The sequence below is a fragment of the Musca domestica genome, unplaced genomic scaffold (genome assembly GCF_030504385.1).
Source record: "Musca domestica strain aabys unplaced genomic scaffold, Musca_domestica.polishedcontigs.V.1.1 47, whole genome shotgun sequence".
Lineage (NCBI taxonomy): Eukaryota > Metazoa > Arthropoda > Insecta > Diptera > Muscidae > Musca > Musca domestica.
In genome coordinates, this window is record NW_026712338.1 from 1,055,277 (window position 1) to 1,079,411 (window position 24,135).

Sequence of the window (24,135 nt, forward strand, 5' to 3'; positions counted from 1 at the left end):
TATTTAGTGGCTACGCGAAGACCTGGACCTGAATAGATAATTTTCTGTCATAGAGTGAAGTACCCATTGGGAACTTCAAATACGAAATTTGAAACAATTCCGGTGTATAATGTTGCTAAAATCATCAAAATACTGAATATCGGACGTACAGTTATATGGAGGCTATACCTCAACGTGGACCTATGTAGCCCATTTTCAAAACCAATAGTTCTGCAGACGAAACACACATTTGAGTAAAATTTTATCAACCTACTTCAATTTGTTCGGAAGCTAGACTGATTTCCACAGACAGACTAACGGTCATCGTTAAATCGACATAGAATTTTATGCTGATTAAGAATTTATGTATACTGTTGGCGTAATACCAATGCACAGTGGTCGAGGTCGCATGGGAACAGCGGCCAAAAATACTTTCAGTGCAGATATCAATATGAATCTTTGGTTATGGTACATTGATGGGATAAAAATAAAAAATGTGACAAAATGGATATGGTCGAGGCATGTTTTGGCATGGTCCCCTTACAACGTACCTCCCGAATAAGGGTTATTTGTCCAATTTTCGTCACATTTCTACACAAGATTGTTCTGTTATTTGACATTTTACGTTCTAAAGACCTAAAAAATAGTCTTATGCCATGTTTACGTTAGAAGTTTTTGTACGGTTAACCTATTTTGAGAGGATTTATTTGAAGTTAAAGTAATGGATATGACAATTTAAATCCAAATCCAGTGGGTTAACCCTCATATATATAAACGTACTATTACTGAAAATTATTTGGAACGGCCTGCCTTCAGGTAGAGTCCCTCTGTAAAGGTACCTCCAAAAAAATAAGTATTTTTATACAAATCAATTCCAAATTTGATTATTTTTTGTAAACAAAATAGACAATGTTTTTGTAAACAAAATAAACAAATCAAAATAAAATTAAATCAAAGTTACTAATGGATATATATAAATTTCAGTGTTATTCAAGTAAATCGAATGCAGATTTTAATAATATATTTTATTGTTTGGTAACGTTCGCTGTCCCGTTATAAAAGGGTCAGAGCTCAGAAGAAAATGGTTAATAAGATCTGTGTTTGTTGAAACACGAGCATTTTTTCAGGTATGATTTAGTCGAAACTTTTGTATATATTTGTTGGCAGACTTCGTGGCCTCCCTATAATTCTCCAATCGATACAATGACATATTTTATAGAGTCGGGAGCATGTATTAAAATTTTATGAACTGTGGGTGTAAGATAGTATCATGGGTATCTATTTTTTAACTCTTTACCAGTTTCCAGTGTAAAGTCCTTAAATTTTTCGACATTAATATGGCATCCGGAAGTCAATCCTTGTAACAATATTGAACACCTCTCATTTACATCTTTATCAATCCAAACAACAAAAACATATTCTATGTCATTAGCACCATAGAATTGACAAAATTGCAGCGAAGTCACTTCAGTATATTGGGCATAACATACAAATCTGACAAAATCTGAAAGTTAAATTAGCACTTCAAGAATCTTAGGACCATTACTAATGGCGTGAAAAAAAATCACATTGGAGGATTCAGGGGGGAAAACAATTAAAACTTTAACTGAAATCCAATTTTATTTTCAAAATTAATCTTAAAGGCAACTTAGAATACTCACATCGTCTATATTATACCCAACTACTAAACACACAAATTACTGCACTAAAAATAAGTCAATAACTTGCTTGTCAATAATTATACCAAGATTTGTCTATTTAAAATGTATTTAATTTTGTAATACAGCTCTTTTTTTACTCCACTTTTTCACTGATCCCACTGAAAAAAGCAACTAACTGCATTTCCTCTTTTTTGATGCTATTCTCGAAGTGGGCCGTTAGAATGAAGCCAAGATTATTATGTTTTCTAAAAAGCTTAACCTCTTAAGAGTTCATGTGTACACATTTGATAATAAATATCTGATTTTAATTTTTTGAATTTTGGCCAATGGCAGCGACCACTGTGCAATGGCGTGATACCGGTACAAATAAACCCAAAAGTTAAGAGAATAAAAACAAGGATTATGCAGTTTTGTGTATTTGTATTTTTAATGGTTTATTTGTAAAGTGTGTGAGTTTCAGACGAAACTAGACTTTACCTTTGCGTGCGATATCAACAATAGCGAAAGAACAAGTGTCGATGCAGATGAGCACAATAACGGCACAAGGTTGTGACCAGCATCTATGACCGCAGCATTGGAAAATGCCTCTCTGCATCCGAACTGAGCGAATATGACTTTTAGGAGAAAATGCAGTAGAGAGCGTAAGCTCTCCCTCACAATCTGAGCTAAGCGAAAGTGGCTCCTAAAAGTGAGGCACAGAAGTTTTCCCATTGATCTCGACTGAGAGGCCAATTAATGTAATTAATTGGAATGCTGGGGAAGGGAGGACAATGTATCGAAAAAATTCCTTGGCGTAACCAAAGTATCGAACTTATACATATACTTTGTAGGGTCAAAAATGTATATTTCGAGGCGTTACAAACATAATGAAAAACTTAACTTCGTCATTTCGCAACAACAAAACGCGGGTGCTCAATTCTTGTTCTATGAAAATCTTAAATGAAAACTTTAATAAAGGCAACAAATGTCAAATAAAGAATTTTATAAAGGAAATACTAGGAAATAAATTTCATATTTTCATAGAACAACAAGTAAAAAAACATTAAGTTCGACCGGGCCAAACTTTAATTCCCTCCACCTTAGGGTAAAGGAAGCATTAGAAGAAATGTGGTAAAAACCAATAAAATGGCAAATATCGGGAGGTACCGTGGACCTACACATACAATGTTTCTTCATTATGACCTACAAATACCAATTTTCAGACAAATCCGTGAAAAAATGTGGTAAAAATCATCAAATTACCGAATATCGGGAGGTACCGTTATATGGGGGCTATACCAAAACGTGGACCTGTAGTTACAATGACTCACCACACGAACTGGGACCCATTATTATCTACAACTACCAATTTTCAGAGAAATTCTTGAAAAAAGTGCCAAAAATCATCAAAATATCGAATATTGGGAGGGGACTATATCAAAACGTGGACCTATACATACAATGTTTCGCCACACGAACTTGGACCCATTATGACCCACAAATACCAATTTTTAGACAAATCAGTGAAAAAATGTGGCAAAAAAAAAACTAAAATACCGAATATCGGGAGGTACCTTTATATGGGGGCTATACCAAAACGTGGACCTATACATGCAATGTTTTGCCACACGCACAGGGACCCGTTATGACCTACAAATACCGAATTTCAGACAAAGCCGTGAAAAAATGTGGTATAAATCATCAAAATACCGAATATCGGGAGGAACCGTTTTATGAGGTTTCATACCTTTCCTTCTTTTTATACTGGTATATAACGTTTACAACTTTTCATTTTTAGAAAACCTAAACCATCATCCCCCTTAAAAGGTCAAAATTTTTACCGAAAATAAAACAAGGACAGGAAATAAAACAAGAACAATTTTTTCAAACTTTGCAAATCCTAATGTTTGTATTTGTGCTAAGTCAGAAATGAAAATGGAAATTAAAGGCCACCTCCATCAAGTACCTCCCCAACAAAGGGCAAAAATTTTGATCTATTGTAACTCTATAAAATGTTTAACAAGAGCCCGACTGTCTTCAGATTTCACACATTTCAATATTTTTCCCAACACAAGATTTGGTATAAGATACGGATAGAACAGACTACTCCTTATAGTACCTCCCCCACAAAGAGGTCAAAATTTTGAATAAACAAAACACTCGAATAATACGAAATAAACATCTCACACTTTCTAAACTTCACACATTCAACTAACACAAGATCTGGTATGAAGATGGTAGATACTGGTCCACTCCTTCTGATATCTCCCTAATAACCGATCAACATTTTTGAATAACTATGACTCCCATAAAATGAGAAATAAGCAACCGATTTTCTTCAAATTTCTTCCAACACAGGTTCAGGTGTGAAGATGGAATATATTAACCCACTCCTTCTGGTAACTCCTCCGTAAAGAGCCACAATTTTATTTCGCACAACTCGCGATACAGTCAGTGATTCTTTTCAAACTTAGTATATATTTGTCTCATTCGCACATCCAAATATTTTTATCGGTATTAGATGAAGTGTGAAAATGGAATACTTCCCTTCACACATTTCAACATTCTCCAAAAATTATCTGATATAAAGTGAAAGAAGTTAATTTACTGTTTTTCTTCAGTGATGATTAATAAATAATTCTATTTGTGGATTATGGGCCCGTTTCTGCATGACGATACGAATGTGAATGCAAAAGAAAACCCCCATCTCGAAATATTGGACCAAGACCCACGACATCGTCCGTCTGTCGATGTTATTTTGTAACCACTGTACATGTCGCAGTTCTAGACCAATCCCTACGATATTTCACATGGAGTTAGGGCTAGGTCAAGCCTATTGTGGGGGGAGATGATCGCAAAAGGGATGAAAAAATTGCAATTACAATTCAAGAATTCCACTTGTAATTTGAGAACTTATTTTGTAATTCGTAATATTCCTCTTCGATTGTCAACTCTATTCTCTATTCGGAGATAAGAAAGCAATACAACCGAATGGTTTGGCTGTTGATTTAATTCTCGATCCGGCTTGAAGGATCAATGTTTGAGAATAGAATCCAATCTCCCTCTTCGATTGTCAAATCTATTCTCTATTCGGAGATGAGAAAAGAAAGAACAACCTTATTCTTTGGATGTAGTTTCAATTCTAATTATACCTTCCACCTTGGAAAGGAGGGTATATTAACTTTGTCATTCCGTTTGTAACATCCTTAAATATTCGTCTTAGACCCCATAAAGTATATATATTCATAATCAGCATAAAATTCTAAGTCGATTTAACGATGTCCGTCTGCCTGTTGAAATCACGATGCAGCCCACATTATTTGACGTAGAGCGCCAAAATTTAGCAGAGCTATTTGCATTGTATCTAGGATGGTTAGTATTGAAAATGAGATATATCGGTCCACGTTCTGGTATAGTCCCCATATAACGGTACCTCCCGATATTCGGTATTTTGATGATTTATGCCACATTTTTCACGGATTTGTCTGGAAATTGGTATTTGTAGGTCATAACGGGTCCCTGAGCGTGTGGCAAAACATTGAATGTATAGGTCCACGTTGTGGTATAGCCCCCATATAACGGTACCTCCGGATATTCGGTATTTTAGTTTTTTTTGTCACATTTTTTCACGGATTTGTCTAAAAATTGGTATTTGTGGGTCATAATGGTTTCCAGCTCCCGTGGCGAAACATTGCATGTATGGGTCCATGATTTGGTATAGCCCCCATATAACGGTACCTCCCGATATTCGGTAATTTGATGATTTTTGCCACATTTTTTCACTGATTTGTCTAAAAATTGGTATTTGTGGGTCATAATGGATTCTAGTTCGTGTGACGAAACATTGTAATTATAGGTCCACGTTTTGGTGTAGCCCCCATATAACGGTACCTCCCGATATTCGGCATTTTAATGGTTTTTGCCACATTTTTTCCAATGTTTCTTTTACCCTAAGGTGGAGGGTATTAAAAGTTTGGCCCGGCCGAACTTAATGTTTTTTTACTTGTTTTTATTTAAAATTATTTTCCTTAAGTTCAGTAGTACTTCTATCTTAACCTAAACTTACACCGCAACAGAAAGAAAATAGTCTCAAAAGGGCTAAAGAGTTGCTTCCCTTGGCCGAAAGTGGTGAACTGCCGAATTTGGTTTTCTCCGATGAGAAAACATTCGTTGTCCAGCAGTTTGTAAAAAAACAAAATGCCGTTTGAAGGCCATAATTCCTGCCAAAGGCGATCAATTCAAACAAATCTAAAATTATTCTAAAACTGGATGATATTTCCGACATTTTTTTCTTTCATTCAATAAAATTAAAAAAATGTAAAAATTATGGCGTTTGACTTCGTTGCAGTTTTTTATCTCACCCTGTACTCCCCACAACAACGATATTTAGTGTCATGTATTTGATTCAGAATAGAAATACCTCTGCTTAGTTTTATAGAGATCGGTTCAGATTGGGATATAACTCCCATGTTTATTGTGCCTAAAAATGGATGAATATCGTTTCAGACCCAAATGCCCTCGTCAAATTTAGTAGAATACGAAGTTTGGTATATTTTAATTCTCATAAATTCCCCATAAAAAGTGCATTTGTTTTATATGTGGCTCTAGCAAAATATACACTTTAACCCTAATTTTCAAATGTTTTTTTCGGATTTCCAAAGGCACGAACAATGTGTAAATATAATTAAAATTCCCAGAATTTTCCATTGTATGGTGGTTCTGCTCATGTTCGAACGGAGTAGTGCAATGATGCCATTAATGATATTAAAGCAGGAATTTATTACATTCTTTGTAACGACTTAAGAAGCAAAGAAGAATGATATTTTAAGTAGTTCATTTATGTATCCCAATATCCAGGCCAAAGGGTTTCAGATCTACAGAAACTTTACCGTAATCTATAGAGTTGTAGAGTATCCCACGATCGGCTGTCGCCTTTGGCCAATTACTTGTTTTCAGTTAAACTCGCTCCACCATTTGAAAATAAAATAGCAATTAAAAAAAATAAAATCCGTTTAAAATCCCTTTCAAATCTTAAAAATACCGAATATACGACGACGTGGACCTACATAGGCAACTTTTGTCATAAGCCCTTACAAATATTCAAATTTAAAAAAAAAAAACGGTGAATAATGTCATCATTGTCCATTTTCAATACCAATAGTTCTGCAGATATAATATACATTTGAGTAAAATTTTACCAACCTATTTCATTTTGTTCGGAAGCTAGAGTGATTTCCACAGGTAGATAGACGGACGGACATCGCTTAATGGACATAGAATTTTATGCTGACCAATATATATATATATATATATATATATATATATATATATATATATATATATATATATATATATATATATACCCCCCAACTTAATAGCTTTTGTTTTTATACTGTGTGGTCTATAATGTATATTTCGTGTTGTTACAAACGGATTGACAAACTTAATATACCCTCCATACTATGGTGGAGGGTATAAAAACAAAAGCTATGAAGTTGGGGGGTTTCTTTCCCATTTGTCATACAAAGACTAAGACCTTGTTTCAGAACACCAAACCCATTTTTTCGGTCGGTTTTGCCGACAGATGTATACCCTCAGCCCTCTTCACCCTCTATGGAGTGGGGTTTTGAAAGAATGTGTCAATATTGTTCATTTCGTATCGGACCTAAATAATTATGATATAAATATTATAATAGCAGATAGATAAATCAATTGTAAAGAATCGCTGAGTCGTTTCGCAATTTATGACAGATAAAAATATTGAAAATTGAGTCCCTTTGTGGGTGAGGTACCAGCAGTTGTTCGCAGATACATAGCATCTTCACAACAGATCTGGTGTTAGCAAAAATGCTTGTATGTGTGAAATTTGAAGAGAGTTGGATTTCGCTTCCTTTGATCGTTATGTTTTCCAAAATTAGATTATTGCTTCCCATTCTGTGCATAAAATATATATTTTTAAAATTTCGACCATTTGTGGGTGAGGTACCAGAAGAAGTGGACCGATATACTCCATCTTTACACCAGACCTTGGGCTAATAAAATGATTGGGATGTGTGAAATTTGAAGACAATCGGACTATTACATCACATTTTATTCAAAATTTTGACCATTTGTGGGGGAGGTACTTGAAGGAGTGAGCCAATGTTGTCCATATTCGCACCAGACCTAGCACTGATGCAAATATTACGACTTGCAAAGTTGGAGCAAAATCGGATCATCGTTTCTCTTTCTGTGCAAAAAAGGAGTGAACGGATATATTCCATCTCAACACCAGAGCTTGGGTTAATATAAATATTGGGATGTCCGACATTTGAAGACAATGGGACTCTTACATCACATTTTATGAGAGTTGTAACTCTTCAAAATTTTGACCATTTGTGGGGGAGGTACTTGTAGGAGTGAACCGATATTGTCCATTTTTACACCTAATATAGAACTGATATTAGGATTTGCAAAGCTGGAGAAAAATCTGATTATCCCTTCTCTTTCTGTGCAAAAAATATATTTTTTGCAAATTTCGGCCTTTTGTGGGGGAGGTACCAGAAGTAGTGGACCGATATTACTCATCTTAACACCAGACTTTGGGTTAATATAAATATTGGGATATGTGAAATTTGAAGACAATCGGACTCTTACATCACATTTTATGAGAGTTGTAATTATTCAAAATTTTGACCATTTGTGGGGGAGGTACTTGATGGAGTGGACCGATATTGTCCATTTTCACACCTGGCAGAGTACTGACGCAAATATTAGGATTTGCAAAGTTGAAGCAAAATCGGATTATCTTTTCTCTTTCTGTGCAAAGAATATTTTTTTTTTACCTTTTGTGGGGGAGGTACCAGAAGGAGTGGACCGATATTGCCCATCTCCGAACTCCATTTAAGTTTGACAAAGATATTACGATGTACTAAGTTTGGACCAAATCGGATACTCCCTTCGAGAGTTATCGTGCGCACCAGCCAGCCAGACAGACGGACGGACATCGCTAGATCGACTCCAAATGTTCTGAAACGGATTTGGTCCAAAGAGACCTAAGGTCTAAAACGACTAGGCACGTTTTGACCGTATCAAATGATATATACCCTCTGTAGCCAAATGCTGAGGGTATAAAAATGTACTTCTGTACCTACCTACATCATACACTTAAACCAAGTCTTTTATTCTTGAATATTTTCCACAAATCATTTAAATCTATCAACTTCAGTCATTTGCCTGTCCTTCTTGGAAAATATCCAAGTCGAACACAATTTAAGCAAGTGACAGGCCAGCCACTCAAATTCGTTGTTCTTGGTTTTTGAACATATCAAGAATATTTCTTTGACGGTATGACACAAAATGCAGCGATTGACCTTCAAATAAAAATTCTCTTTGCAATTTGTATAGAGCTCTTTTTCAATTTGTATTTCTCTTAGAGTAACCCCAATTTGCCGGTCTCTTCCACAATTCGGTGTGCACAACTAGCTAATACAAAGTAATATCTACCCACATAATATATATATTTTGTTTGTACGTGTCCATTAATATTTCTTCAATTTATTGCTCGAACTTGTACATAATCATCGATTATTGACGTATACGGTGAGCATTATTGAACTTATCCACCAGCGACCAAAAAACAAGAAAAAAAAAAACAGTGTCGCAAGGTTGGAAACCCATTATTACACTTTTAAATTTCAGCGATTATGCTTTGAATTATAATACCAACAATAACAACAATAATGTGTGGCGTCCACGGTATGATGCGAGGAGGCAGGGAGACGCGGTCAATGCACATTGAAAAAAGTCTCACGTGCTGCTGCGTAGGCCAATAGATATACCAACGACATGAGCCAACGTTGTCAGACATCGAACCTCAAGCAAAAACAAAGCCAAATAAATGCTGGCTTCACTGAAACTAGGCCCAAGTCAATGCATGGGTTCAAGAACTTTGAAAATTCCCACCACTCATGTACGACAAACTAACACATGTTCAGTCCCAAGTAGGAAGAAGTATTTCAATAACATTTGCTCCACAAACCTATTGCCGAGGCTCGTAAATTAAAATTCTCCATAAGAACTGTCATAAAATAACAGCCGGAAAAGAACTTCCGCCAGTTTGTATATAAGAACAGAATATCTGTCGGATATCAGTGTACTTATCAATCGAACAGAAAACGGAAAACATCCTTAACTCTTGTTTCCGGGTATTTTGAAAAAAAAATTTAAAAAAAAAATGTTGAAGAAATTTTTGATTGTTTTTCTTGCTGTGGCAATCGGATGTGCAGCCGCTGATCCCATACGTCAAAAACCTCTAAGAAGACGGGTGTCAGCACGCCAAGAAGTGGCACCACCAACACCAGCACCCACCGGTTATCCACCAGCCGGGGTTACACCTGAAGTACCATTTGAATTGCCTACCGAGACCCAAACACCCGATGAAGTTTATGGTCCACCAGAAGCACCTGAGCCACAGCCCGATGAAGTTTATGGCCCACCAGAAGCAACTGAACCCCAACCCGATGAAGTTTATGGTCCACCAGAAGCAGTTGAACCCCAACAACAACCCGAAGAACCTCAGCCCGACGCAGTTTATGGTCCACCAGAAACTGAAACAACATCCACCACCGAGGTTGCTGAAGAATTTCCCCAGGAAACAGAAGAAGTAGTTCCTGTCGAAGAAGAGTTGGAAGAAGAAGCAGAAGCTGAAGCTGAAGATGTTGATGAAGTAGAGGAAGAAGTTTTACTTAGTGACGACGGTTCCGTCATTGCCGTTTCCACTACTTTTGATCAGAAACCCGCCCGTCTGGTCTATCAACGTTTCCCCCAAAGACGTCAACCACCCACATCGGTACCAGCCCGTTTGAGAGTGGCTAAGATCCGTCAACCCAGTGCCATTGTTTACACAACCAGATACCAAAGATTGTAAGGACCAGAGTTTCCTTGCATTGACATGTACTTAGGGATATTTTTTATTGTTTTCTGTTGTTTTCTTTATTCGAAAGTGGAATAAACCCGCTTATTTTCAATAAAAATGAAGTGTTTGTATAAAATTACAATATTAAAAAAATATCATATTTCTGTTATACAGGGTAACTCATTTAAGAGGACAAAAGTATTGTATTGATTTTCTCCAAAGTCTTAAAGTGAGAATCCATCAAACGCTTTTTTGACTAGCTTTAGTCATTGGCTGGCTTCTTCGTAAAAGAAAACAAGTAAAAAAGCAGTAAGTTCGGCCGGGCCGAACTTTGAATACCCTCCACCATTTGGAACGAATTAGAAAATTTTCAAAAAAAAAAAATAAAGTCCATTAAAAATTCTTTTAAAATCTTTAAAATATCTAATATAAGAAGGTGCCGATATGTGGGGATATACGATATTGTGGACCTATAAAGACAAATCTATGTCTGCGTGTAAAGTACTCACAAGGAACTCCTTGTGTCGATTTTCAAAATACCGAATATGGCGGGGTATCGTTATATTGGAGCTATACGTTATCATTAACCTATATAGAGAATTCTCTGTCGGGGGGTAAAGTGCTCACAAAGAACCCCTTGGGTACAAAGAACCCCTTGTGACCATTCCGTTGAAAAATATGGCTAAAAACATCAAAATACCGAATATCGGGGGTACCGTTATATGAGGGCTGTACGATATCGTGGACCTATATAGATAATTCTCTGCCGAGGTATAAAGTACCCACAAGGAACTCCTTGTGTGGATTTTCAGACAATTCCGATGAAAAATGTGGGTAAAATCATAAAAATACCGAATATCGGGGGGTACCGTTATATGGGGGATATACGATATCGTGGACCTGTATAGACAATTCTCTCTCAGGGGGTGAAGTACTCACAAGGAACTACTTGTGGGGATTTTAGACAATTCCATTGAAAAGTGTGGCTAACATCATCAAAACACCGAATATCGGGGGTACAGTTATATGGGGGATATACGATATCGTGGTCCTATATAGACAATTCTCTTTGAAGGGGTAAAATGTCCACAAGGGACTCCTTTTGTGGAATTTCAGACAATTCCATTGAAAAATGTGGCTAAAATCATCAAAATACCGAATACCGTGGGGGTACCGTTATATGGGGGCTATACGATATTGTGGACCTATATAGATAATTCTCTGCTGAGATATAAAGTACCCACAAGGAACTACTTGTATGGATTTTCAGACAATTCCATTGAAAAATGTGGCTAAAATCATCAAAATACCGAATATCGGGGGTATCGGGGCGAAGAATCAGGAAATTTAAAAACAAAAGGGACATAATTAGTATTTATGGTCTTTATGATGAGAGGCAAATTGCTATCTTCTTTATTGGACTTTATGCGAAATTAATTTTGCAAAATATCCCAATCCCAATCAGTGACTGCTCGTTCTATTCGCTTGGGAAAGGTGTCCTTAAGAAAAACTAAGTAAGGCAAACGAAAAGGATAAATTGCTCTTCAATCATGCCGAAATATCCGAACAAACAGATTAAGCATAGGCTAGCTAGGTAGATGGCGCCCAAATCGTTTTATATACATAAAGAAAATCCACAATAGCCATCTGATTTCAATGGAAACCTGCACTTACCACATTAACATTGCGGAAAATGAGATAACAGATTACAGGTCACAGATATGGCCAAACAAGTCTGGCAAAACAAACCTAAATGTAGACATTATCCCTGGCGTCATTTAACCATATAGAGTGCGAAATTGTGACAAGAGTCATAATGGGAAGCAACACCAATTATCGTCATCTTTGCGAGGATGAGAAGCAAAAACCGAAACCTGTCATGACAATGCCCGATCTTGACTATCAATCAAAATACCAAGTATTGGTGGTTATAATTATGTGTGCGCTATAGGAAAACGTGGACCTAAATATTCAATGTTGAGCCGCCAGAGCTAGAACCCACTATGACCAACAAATACCAATTTTTAGACAAATCCGTGAAAAAATATGGCGAAAATCATCAAAATACCGAATATCCGGAGGTACCGTTATATGGGAGCTGTACAGCAAATTGGATCTATACACACAATATTTCGCCACGGAAAGTAGAACCCATTGTGACCCACAAATACCAATTTTTTGACAAATCCATAAAAAAAATGTGGCGAAAATCATCAAAATTCCGAATATCCGTAGGTACCGTTGTATGGGGGGCTGTACAGCAAATTGGACCTATACACACAATTTTTCGCCACCGAAAGTAGAACCCATTCTGACCCACAAATACAAATTTTTGGATAAATTCATGAAAAAATGTGGCGAAAATCATGAAAATGCCTAATATCGGTCGTTATATGGCGGCTATATCCAAAACGTGGACCCATATATCTCATTTTTAATACCAATCATCCTACCCGCAATACAAATTGTTGTGCTGAATTTTGAAGCTCCAAATCAAATCTTGTGGGCTGTATTATGATTCCAACAGACGGACAGACATTTTTAAAATCACTTAGAATTTTATGCTGATCATGAATATACAGGGTGAGATAAAAACACTGCAACAAACACAAGTCATAATTTTAACAGCATTCCTGACGAAGCGCTTGCTTGAGGTGATCGACACTTTGGTATTTTTTAGTGCCAAACTGGCTTTCCCAAATACGGATTGGTATCCGGAGATTTTGGTGGTCAGTGTGCGCTGGAAATGAAGCGAGGAACCTCATTTTGTAACCATTCTTGGGTGGTGCGTGCTGAGTCCTGTTGGAATGTCCAAGGTCTGCGCCCGAAATGTTTGCGTGCCCAAGGCTTTAATACACCCTCCAGAATATTTAGGCGATAATATGCAGCATTTATTCTGATGCCGTTATGGCGGCCCAAGCCATCACCATGGCCGGCGCTTAAGTTCTGGTGGCCAACCTAAGGTGCACATTTTCAGCTGACCTCTTTGGCAAGTAAACACGATCATTTCGTTTGTTTACAAATTGCTGGACGACGAATGTTTTCTTATCGGAGAAACCCAAATTCGGCAGTTCAACACTTTCGGCCAAGTGAAGCAAGTCTTTAGCTCTTTTGAGTCTATTTTCTTTATGTTGCAAGAACTTACAGCACTTTTTGGAATTTCAATGGCTCATTTTGCCAAATGTGATATTGCAATATGTTCAGCCACCGCGTCGCGGGTTTCGATCAAGTCGCTTCTTTACTTTTCGAACCTTTTCTGCTGATGTTGCTGCTTTCTTCCGTCCACTTCCTTGACGTCGGGCCACGCTACCAGTAACACGGCAACGAGCGATGGTACGAGACACAAAAGATTTATTCGCATTTAAATGCTGGAGTGCTCTAACGATAGCCACTAGTGGTTTTCCAGCCAAATATAAAGAAATCACACTTTCACGCTTGAATTCCATTACGAATAACCTTTTTTTTCTGGAAAATTCTCACCAAAATGCTTTTGTACGTTTGTAAACAATATAATGAGCTGTCACTGGAATAATTTTAACAGCTGTAGGACGATTGGCTTAGAAATGACAGCAGTCTGAAGTTGGTTGTAGTTTTTTCATCATCATCACGCAATTTCTTTATGGGGTCTACGACGAATATTTAGGAATGACAAAGCCAATATACCATCCTTTTCAAGGTGGAGGGCATAAAAATCACCCTTGAAATATTTACAAAACACTGAAACCAGAATTCTGTAAGGAACTTGTCCAAATTTTCCTAAAGACCCATTATCAGGTCTTATCGTTTGTAATACAAATTCCGGGTTCAGTTCAGAGTTTGATGTATGCTATCCCATACATACTGCGACGAATATTGTATATTAGATAGATTTAACTGAAAATAGGCCATCTCAGAATTTTACATTCAAAGCCGGAAACAGATATACCTAAACATACATTTCATCAAGTAAACCGTACACCAGCAAAAGAAAATCATCACGCAATTTCTCAAAAGATAGTCCATTGGCGCATCTGACTTTTGGGTGCTGGGGGGTCTCCCTATATTCACCAAAGACTTTCATTCCAAAAATTTATTTTTCACTACCCTGACTTTAATCCTCATTTTTTCATATCACCGTCAATTGCTTCAGAATGGATTTTGAAAAGCCTATCTGTGTGCCCTGCCCTCTTAAATCTTTGAGAGGTCGTATACTTTATGCTTCACACTGTAATGTATACGTCAGAATTAATTCTCCATTTCCTTGCTACTTCAAAAAAAAAAAAAATATTTTGAATCCATTAATGTGCTAAACACGTTTCATCGCCAAAACAAAATTGTTTAACATTAGTTTACAATACCACATACATACATAGTGTTTTATGGACCTATCAAATCATGTAAAGTTGATGATTCATAACAAAAATCTAAAACATATTTTTGAAAGAACACCTCCATTGTATATTCCCATGAATAGGTTTTAAGCAGAAAACACAAGTGACTGAAATAAAAAATTATTATTTTGTAGAATTGAATGTTATGGGGTATCCAATTTGGACACAACATTAACATTTACAATTGCTGTGATGCGTATGACAAACACACGCACACTCACACAGTCTCTTACACTGACCATTGGAAATTCTTAAACACAAAAATCAAAACAATTTTGTTAAAAATGGTTAGGTTGCCCAAAAAAAAAACGTTATTTGTGACTAACCGACCAACCGCCTCATTTCAAGGTTAGAGGGCCAATGCAAAAGACCAATGAATATTTAATTAAACATTGCGTATTTAATGCGCTTCCAAATTAACAACCTAAACAGTTGACACCCAACATTGCAATCGAACGGAATAACTGAACGGTGTTGGTGTTTTTTTTTTTCACTTCTTCTTCTTCTCCTTACAATTTTACAACGAATCGGAATTATTAAGGACGTAAAAATGACGGCCAAATTTCAGTTGGGTATTTTATTTTTAACGGCAGTAGTCGCATCAACACTGGCGGAACCAGTGGTGCACAAATTACGGTTACGTTTTCCTGGTCCCAGCAAGATTGTGGCAAAACCCATCAAACAGCAAGTAGCCCCCTATCCACCGGCTGGATTAAAACCTGACCCTCCATTCGAGGAGGAAGAACCTGAAATTACGTATCTGCCACCCGAACCGGAGTTGATATACGGACCACCTGATGAGGTTTATGGTCCACCGGAACCACAAACAACCTATGGGGTACCGGCCGAAACTTATGGACCTCCACCAGCTGTATATGGACCACCCGAACAAACCTATGGACCCCCCGAACAAACCTATGGTCCACCCGAACAAACCTATGGCCCACCTGAATTGACTTATGGTCCTCCTGCCACAGAACCGGAATTTGCCCCAATTGTTAATTCCGTCAATGCACCTTTGCAAATTTCTTCAAAATTTGTGCCACCTCGTCCCGGCAAGGCAGTAAGTTTCCGCCCAAATCAGGTCAGCTTTAAACCACAATCAGCTGCCGTAATTAATGCACCATTGCAATTTTCTTCGCAATTCGTGCCACCAAGACCCGGCAAGGCGGCAAGCTTCCGACCCAGCAACAACGGTTTCATACCATCAGCTGCCATCATTAATGCTCCCTTAAGACCTGTATCCCATTTAACTGTTCCTCGTCCAGAACGCGTCATCAATTTCCGCCCAAAGCCCTTTCAAGCTCAACAACTCTTCCCCCAAACGTCACTAACGTTGCCTCGTGTGGAACGTCCAGTTGCTTTCCGTCCTAGACGTATTCCATCACAACAACAGCAACAACCAAACCGATTCAATCGTCCACTATCATCCAATATATTTGGTGCGTCGAAAAATAGTGGCCGTCCTTCCGGTCGGCAATTGCCATCAACAATTTTCAATTGAGATTGGAATTTTTATTGAACGTTAAATGGAGAAAGAGCTACAGATTTCAACATTTTTCTTGTTATTGTTATTTGTTTTGTTATATAATTTATAATTTAATAAAGAAATGTATTTTATTTAATCAATATTGTTTGTTTTTTGTTTGTATTTTTCAAAGGAAAACAAGATAGAATTGTTGATACTTTTGGTGATCTGCATAGAATCGTGGTCTGTGTCGAGTTCCTCTGTCCACGTGTTTTCGTAAGCAAATTACAGGTCACTCTTATTATCCGATTAATACAAAAATTTGCAAAGTTCCAATATCTAATCCCATTAAAATTGTTGGTGATCTGTTCAGATTTGGATATAGCTCCTCTATCGTCTGATTTCACTTTTATTATACCCTCCACCATACATAGTAGGGAGGGTATATTAAGTTCGTCATTCCGTTTGTAACTCATCGAAATAATAATTTTAGACCCCACAAAGAATATATATTCTTGTTCAGCGTAAAATTCTAAGACGATTTAAGCCTGTCCGTCCGTCTAAAATTTTGCACAGATCTGTCTTTTGTCTATAGGCAGGTCAAGTTCGAAGATGGGCTATATCGGTCCACGATATCGTATAGCCCCCATATAACGGAAACCCCCGATATTCGGTATTTTGATGATTTTAGCTACATTTTTTAATGGAATTGTCTCAAATTCTACACAAGGAGTTGTTGTCTATATAGGTCTACGATATCGTATATCCCACATATCACGATACCCCCGATATTCGGTATTTTGGTGATTTTAGTCACATTTTTCAATTGTCTGAAAATACACACAAGATGTTCCTTGTGGGTACTTTATCCCATAGAAGATAATTGTCTATATAGGTCCACGAAATCGTATAGCTCCCATATAACGGTACCACCCCACATTCGGCATTTTGATGATTTCAAAAAAAAAAAATTAATGCAATTGTCTTAAAATCCACACAAGGGGTTCCTTCTGAGTACTTTACCCCCTAGAAGAGAATTATCTCAATAGTTCCACGTTTCAGTACAGCGCCCATATAACGGTACCCCAGATAGTCGGTATTTTCATGATTTTTGCGGCATTATTCACCGGAGTTGTTTCAAATTTCGTATATATAGTTCGGAATACTTACTACAGCCCATGGTACAATGAAGAGAAGGTAGGCCCGTAAAAAACAATGAGCTCCGATAATTTTTTACGAGAGAATAACGGTTTTCGTCAGTGAGTGTCTTCCAACGCGTGCGATAGTGCTTGTTTGTAAAGAAAAAATTAGTGGTGGCGTCAACTTAATAATCGATTTAAATAAATTAAATTTAATACTTTTGGAATCAGAAATATTTAATAATAGTAAATAACAGTCTGAAGATCACTTTTATAACTTAAAAACATACAAATCAAGCTTTTGTCTGTTACATTATTTAATGCCGACATTAGGAACAGAAAAAAAAGATATGCCAGTAGTCGGTAGGGCGTGCCTATTACTAGAAAAATATCATTTTTGACCTATTTCACCAAAACTTGAGAAAAGTATTAAAAAATAATCCAAAAACTACTCAAATAAAAAAATAGTTTTGAGTCGGCAGTTGCTTTTATTTGTGCTTTTTGACCAACTTTTCTAAATTAAAAATATAATTGGTTTAGAATGATAATTAAATAAAACACTATTTAAAAACGAAATTAATTTCGAATTCTGGATTAAACTGTGAATTAGTAATATATCATTATTTTATACTATTTGAATTAAAAAATAAACAAAAAAATATTTTTTTACTGAAATTCCATATGCCGACTACTGGCAAATAGACATGCCGAGCATTGGAAAATGGTGCCGACTACTGGCAAAAAACTACTTTTTTAGTAAAATTGCAAATTTTGCCAATTTAATAAAAACACATTCAATTGTTGTTTATTATTTCGAAAACTAAACAAAATTTGGAATCTACACAACTTTATTTTTCTGCAATTAAAAGATTTTACTCAGAATGTTGAAAGATTGAAAAAAACGAAAATCCTAAAAGTGCCGACTACTGGTAAACTTACCCTATGAAAAATACATGAATCTTTATTTGAATTGAATATAATATAATATAATATAATATAATATAATATAATATAATATAATATAATATAATATAATATAATATAATATAATATAATATAATATAATATAATATAATAATATAATATAATATAATATAATATAATATAATATAATATAATATAATATAATATAATATAATATAATATAATATAATATAATATAATATAATATAATCTATATATATAAATGTAAGTTGTGTTAGTTACTACGCTTATAACTTAAGAACAGCTGGACTGATTTTAACGATTCACACAAATTCGGAGTTGTCTCCTCTCCGAAAAGGATAATATCCAGAAAAATCGCGTAAAAATGTGATATATTAACATTTTCATTTTGACTTTTCAAATGTACAATAGTAATGTTTTATTTTGTATGATTTTTTTCCATTTTGACTTACTTTTTTCTAATGTACATTTGTAGTGTTTTTTATATTTTATTTTTGAATTCAAATATTAATACCAATTTATTTAATCGACTTGATTTCTTGAGAATTGAAATTGATGGCGGGTTACATGGAAGCGTAGTACCGAATTATATGGTGGCGAAACGGAATAGATGATATCGAAATAATTTAACGCGGTCACACCAAAAGAAAGATAATTATTAATTAAAAAATAATTACTTTGTCAAAATAGCTAAAAAAATCACGGAAAAGAGATCTCATTGCAAAAATTCTCAAATCGGGAAAAAATCGAAAAAATTTTCAGTGGAATCGAATTTTAAAATGATAGTAATGGTCTTTAAACATTTGCTGTAATAAATCAGCGAACAGGTTGAAGATTTTTTCAATTTGTTATTCTTCTTTTGTCATTTTTTTCAAATTGTATTATCATATTGAATTCAGTGGATTTTTTGTGAACAAAATAAAGAATAATTTTTCACTATATACAATTTTTCACCAAAAAATAAAATGAAATAAGTGCGAAATACGATGTTAACTGACATCTAATTTTCGATTACAGTTCCGACATCGTGGTTCAGATGGAAGATGCGAACACATTTAAACAACCAAAAATGACAGAAAAAGCCAAATGGAGCTCATTTCAAAGCGTGGACCTACTTCTTTCATGTAACAATAATCCGTCCAATGCAAAATTCTTTGGGAGTACAATCAGTAAAATACCAAATATAAAGGGTGGAAAATAGTAGAGGGAATGAGACTCTTAGTAAGAAAAGGATTTCTATCCTTCCAGAAATTCTTCACAAACATTCAAGATACCTTAAACCACTTTTGCAGGTCATGATATCGATCATAACTCACGATAAGGGTACATCCCGATTTCATATTTATATAACCATCATATGATTTAAGCTATTTTTGGGGTCTTGGCCACTTTTTTCATTGCTTGGCCCATATTTGGCATCATTGTCTCTAAGGGGTTAGGGAACCATCATACAGATAATTGCCACATAGGAATTTATTTAAGTAAAGTCCCCACATTGGAGTATACCCAAGTCCACTTTCACATATAATGTGTGGTCAGAAAATAAAATTTTGTATTCTATTGGATTTGTAACCCCCAAGACAATATTGGTTGGAAACGTATATTTGGGATATAGATCTATATGAAATAAATTGTGGAAACATGAACAAATTACAAATATATGAAATTAGCACGGGACCGAATATTTGTTGAATCGTCATTGAATTATACTATGATGAAAAATATGGTGGATAAAACTATTTTTACTCATTTAAATCACGCGAAATTTTTTTCAGTTGTTGTTGTTCTGCTATATTTTTGATTTGGTCTCTATTTGTCATATTGGATTATAATGGCTAGAAGAATGTTTTCAATATAGGTCAATGTCTCGGAGTAATGCCCATATAAAAGTACCTCCTGATTTTACCATATTTCAAAGGATTTGGCTAAAAATGTGTATTTGGGGGTGAAAATCTTACACAAAAATTTGAACATACCTACAAATTTTAGAATTTTTTCCCTATAATAGTACCCCCTCAAGACCACTTTTTGGCGGACAAACAGACCGACAAGGTTAGAGGGACTTATAAGAACTCTAATGGACAATCTGAGGTGCTAATGGCTTTAAAAAAGTAATTTACTTTGGCTATTCTTAATTCATTCAACCCTCAATTAAGAGGTGTACAAAATACAGTAAATTCCAAATTACTGCTCATTTGAATGGAAAATTATGCTACGATTTTTACCATACTAAAAATTAATTTGATCCCTTACATGGGGATAAGATTGATATATACATTTTAATAGATTTGTATAGGACATCCACACCTTTGAAGTCCACGGTTTAAATATTGAAGCCCACGGCTTAAATATGGGTACAGGTATTTAAAAAGCCTTTTAATCGACCAGTATGCGAACACTTATATCATTCATATCTTTGAATAATTATGCTTTGACAAATATGCATAATAGACAAAAGGTACGGGCCGGCAACGCGGACCGGGCCAGCTAGTATAATATAATATAATATAATATAATATAATATAATATAATATAATATAATATAATATAATATAATATAATATAATATAATATAATATAATATAATATAATATAATATAATATAATATAATATAATATAATATAATATAATATAATATAATATAATATAATATAATATAATATAATATAATATAATATAATATAATATAATATAATATAATATAATATAATATAATTTAATGTTTGAAAATTATATTTGCGAAATGCGTCTTCATCAAGAAATAAGTGCTATCAACAAAAACAGAGATTTTTGAAGTAAAATTCCTTAAAAATATCCAACATTTTACCCTTTCGGAGGGGCCTAGGCACCCATCCTGGCTACTTCGGTTGCTGCTGGTTAAATACCAAATGGATAAGTACCGAGATGTTTGCCGAAATGCTGGGTATTAGCTTCTTTAGAGTTATTATGTCATTTTCGGCTTTTTAACAAATATAGCGATTAAAAATAATACTTTAATTATTTGGCTAAATACCAAGATAAATATCCGAGAATTTAACCAAGTGTTGAGTTAAACTATTTTATAGAGAATTTTGAGAACAAATTTCCAAAGGTATCGTTATATAGGGGAAGTAGAAATCATTAAAACTCTAAATAATCAAATTTGCAATAATTTCGTGGGAACATTTTGTGTCTAAAATCAGGAGTTACCCTTACATGAAAACGAGGACCGATATACCTAAAGAAATACAATCTATACCCTACTCTCCTTTTCATGGTGGAGGGCAAAAAATTACTAAAATGCTCACATTTTTCATTTATTTGACCTTAAATTCGTCGAATAACGGTACTTTACCTTAAGTTAAGCTTTGTATTAGTTTCACAAGAACATTTAATGTAATTTGTCATGTAATTTGTATGGGTAAAAATAGTTTGATGCAAGAAAGGCGGCAATATTTATTATCCCTATATAGAGAAGTTTTCCATACAAATTGCAGCAGCGTCAGAAGTAAAAGTGCAGAAAATATATCAAGAAGTGTTTCCATAATACAAAAGAAAGTCTAAAATGTAAATCGTAGACGAAATATGGAAAACATACTTATCCAAACTCCTAATAATAAACCCAAAATTAAAAGTTATTTACAAAATAACACGCTTAATCACAAATTTTAACAGCGATATCCTACAAATATCGCTATGCACGGTTAATGTGTGATACTTGCATCGGTCCCCGAAATTCGTTTTTAAAAAGTTGTTCACGCCATCTAGTAAACAAAAGATTTTAATATGTAGAGTCATCTAGTATGTAAATCAATTCCTATATTTTGCAGCACCATCTAGTGAATATATTAGGTTAGGTTTGTGTCTGAATATAGGGTTATAATTGGCATGTAGATGGCACTAACTCCAATTATAATCACAACCGAATAAACATTTCGGCCGTTGTTACACAGATTTGAGTTGACACGAAAACTCTAATTATTTGGCAGTGCTTCCTCAGCAACTTCGGTATACTGTTGTCGGGCCAAACTTTTAATACCCTCCACCTTAGGGTAAAGAAACATTAGAAGAAATGTTTCAAAAACCATTAAAATGCCGAATATCGGGAGGTACCGTTATATAGGGGCGATACCAAATTGTGGACCCATACATGCAATGTTTCGCTACCGGAGCTGGAACCCATTATGACCTACAAATACCAATTTTTGGACAAATCCGTGAAAAATGTGGCAAAAATAATCAAAATACCGAATATTGGGAGGTACCGTTATATGGGGACTATACCAAAACGTGGACCTATACATGCAATGTTTCGCCACACGTACTAGGACCCATTATGACCCACAAATACCAATTTTTAGACAAATCAGTGAAAAAATGGCAAAAACTATCGAAATACCGAATATCGAGAGGTACCGTTATATGGGGGCTATACCAAAACGTGGGCCTATACATACAATGTTTGGCTACCTGAGCTGGAACCCATTATGACTTACAAATGCCAATTTTTAGAGAAATCCTTGAAAAAATGTTGCAAAAATAATCAAAATATGGGGCTATACCAAAAAAAAATGGGGGGCTATACCAAAACGTGGACCTATACATACAATGTTTTGTAACACGTACAGGGACCCGTTATGACCTACAAATACCAATTTTCAGACAAATCCGTGAAAAATGTGGCATAAATCATTAAAATACCGAATATCGGGAGCTACCGTTATATGGGGACTATACCAGAACGTGGACCGATATATCTCATTTTCAATACCAACCATCCTAGACACAATACAAATTGCTCTGCTAAATTTTGGCGATCTACATCAAATAATGTGGGCTGTATCGTGATTTCAATAGACGGACAGACAGACGGACTTTGTTAAATCGACTTAGAATTTTATGCTGATTATGAATATATAAGCTTTATGGGGTCTACGACGAATATTTAAGGATGTTACAAACGGAATGACAAAGTTAATATAACCCCCTTTCCAAGGTGGAGGGTATAAAAATCTCCCATTATTCTTGTTATACATGGAAACATTGATATTTTTATACCATCCACTATACTATGGAAGGTATATTATCTTTGCCATTAAACTTGTAACTTCTAGAAATAAACACATAATATCCTAATAAGTATATACATTCTTGATCAACCTAAAATCCGAATTCGATTTTGTACCTAAAAGACAAAATTAATTTTTTTCACTGCACTAGCTTTAAGCCGGCTTATTATAGGCTTATTTGTGTTATTATAGGTTTATTCGTAAAAAAAAAACAAGGAACATAGGATCAACATAAAACTCCTTTGTTTTTTTTTACAAAGAAGACAGCCGCTGACTTAAGCCAGTCAAAAGAGCCTTTTATGTACTCTCACCTTTATTCTGTTGGTTACATAATCCCCTAAATGTTTCTTCTTAAGTCTCTATCAGACGATATGCTTTTACATATGTAGTGCCAAATTCTCCAAATGTTGCACACGTCGTGAGATACGTGGACGACATTTTATTTGGGAAGTACATGAGCAAAGTACATACTTTACCATTACAGCAAGGCCTATTTTCATCGGAAAAATTAACGCTCCTTTCCACAAGCTACAAGAATATGCTAGTTTTCAATTTTCTTCGATATTATAAAGGAAACATCGGTTATCGAAGTAAAAACTTTTACATTCTTGCAGTTCTGGAACAGAACAATAATCACAACGTTAGGAAA

At 35.2% G+C, this 24,135-nt stretch overlaps 2 protein-coding genes across 2 annotated transcripts; both read left to right on the forward strand.

Moving 5' to 3' along the window:
- The first annotated feature begins 8,957 nt into the window (after positions 1-8,957).
- Positions 8,958-10,574, forward strand: LOC131804678 (fibrous sheath CABYR-binding protein-like). The gene has a single exon (XM_059127736.1). It carries the CDS (start codon positions 9,835-9,837, stop codon positions 10,525-10,527), a length of 693 nt encoding a protein of 230 aa, XP_058983719.1. The 5' UTR covers positions 8,958-9,834; the 3' UTR covers positions 10,528-10,574.
- A 4,524-nt stretch (positions 10,575-15,098) lies between these two features.
- LOC131804658 (uncharacterized) lies at positions 15,099-16,481 on the forward strand. Its single transcript, XM_059127719.1, has one exon. It carries the CDS (start codon positions 15,436-15,438, stop codon positions 16,387-16,389), a length of 954 nt encoding a protein of 317 aa, XP_058983702.1. The 5' UTR covers positions 15,099-15,435; the 3' UTR covers positions 16,390-16,481.
- The last annotated feature ends 7,654 nt before the right edge of the window (positions 16,482-24,135 follow it).

What these genes read in the sequence shown, in the direction of transcription:
- LOC131804678 (XM_059127736.1), top strand. Translation starts at nt 9,835, where the DNA reads ATGTTGAAGAAATTTTTGATTGTTTTTCTTGCTGTGGCAATCGGATGT.
- LOC131804658 (XM_059127719.1), top strand. Translation starts at nt 15,436, where the DNA reads ATGACGGCCAAATTTCAGTTGGGTATTTTATTTTTAACGGCAGTAGTC.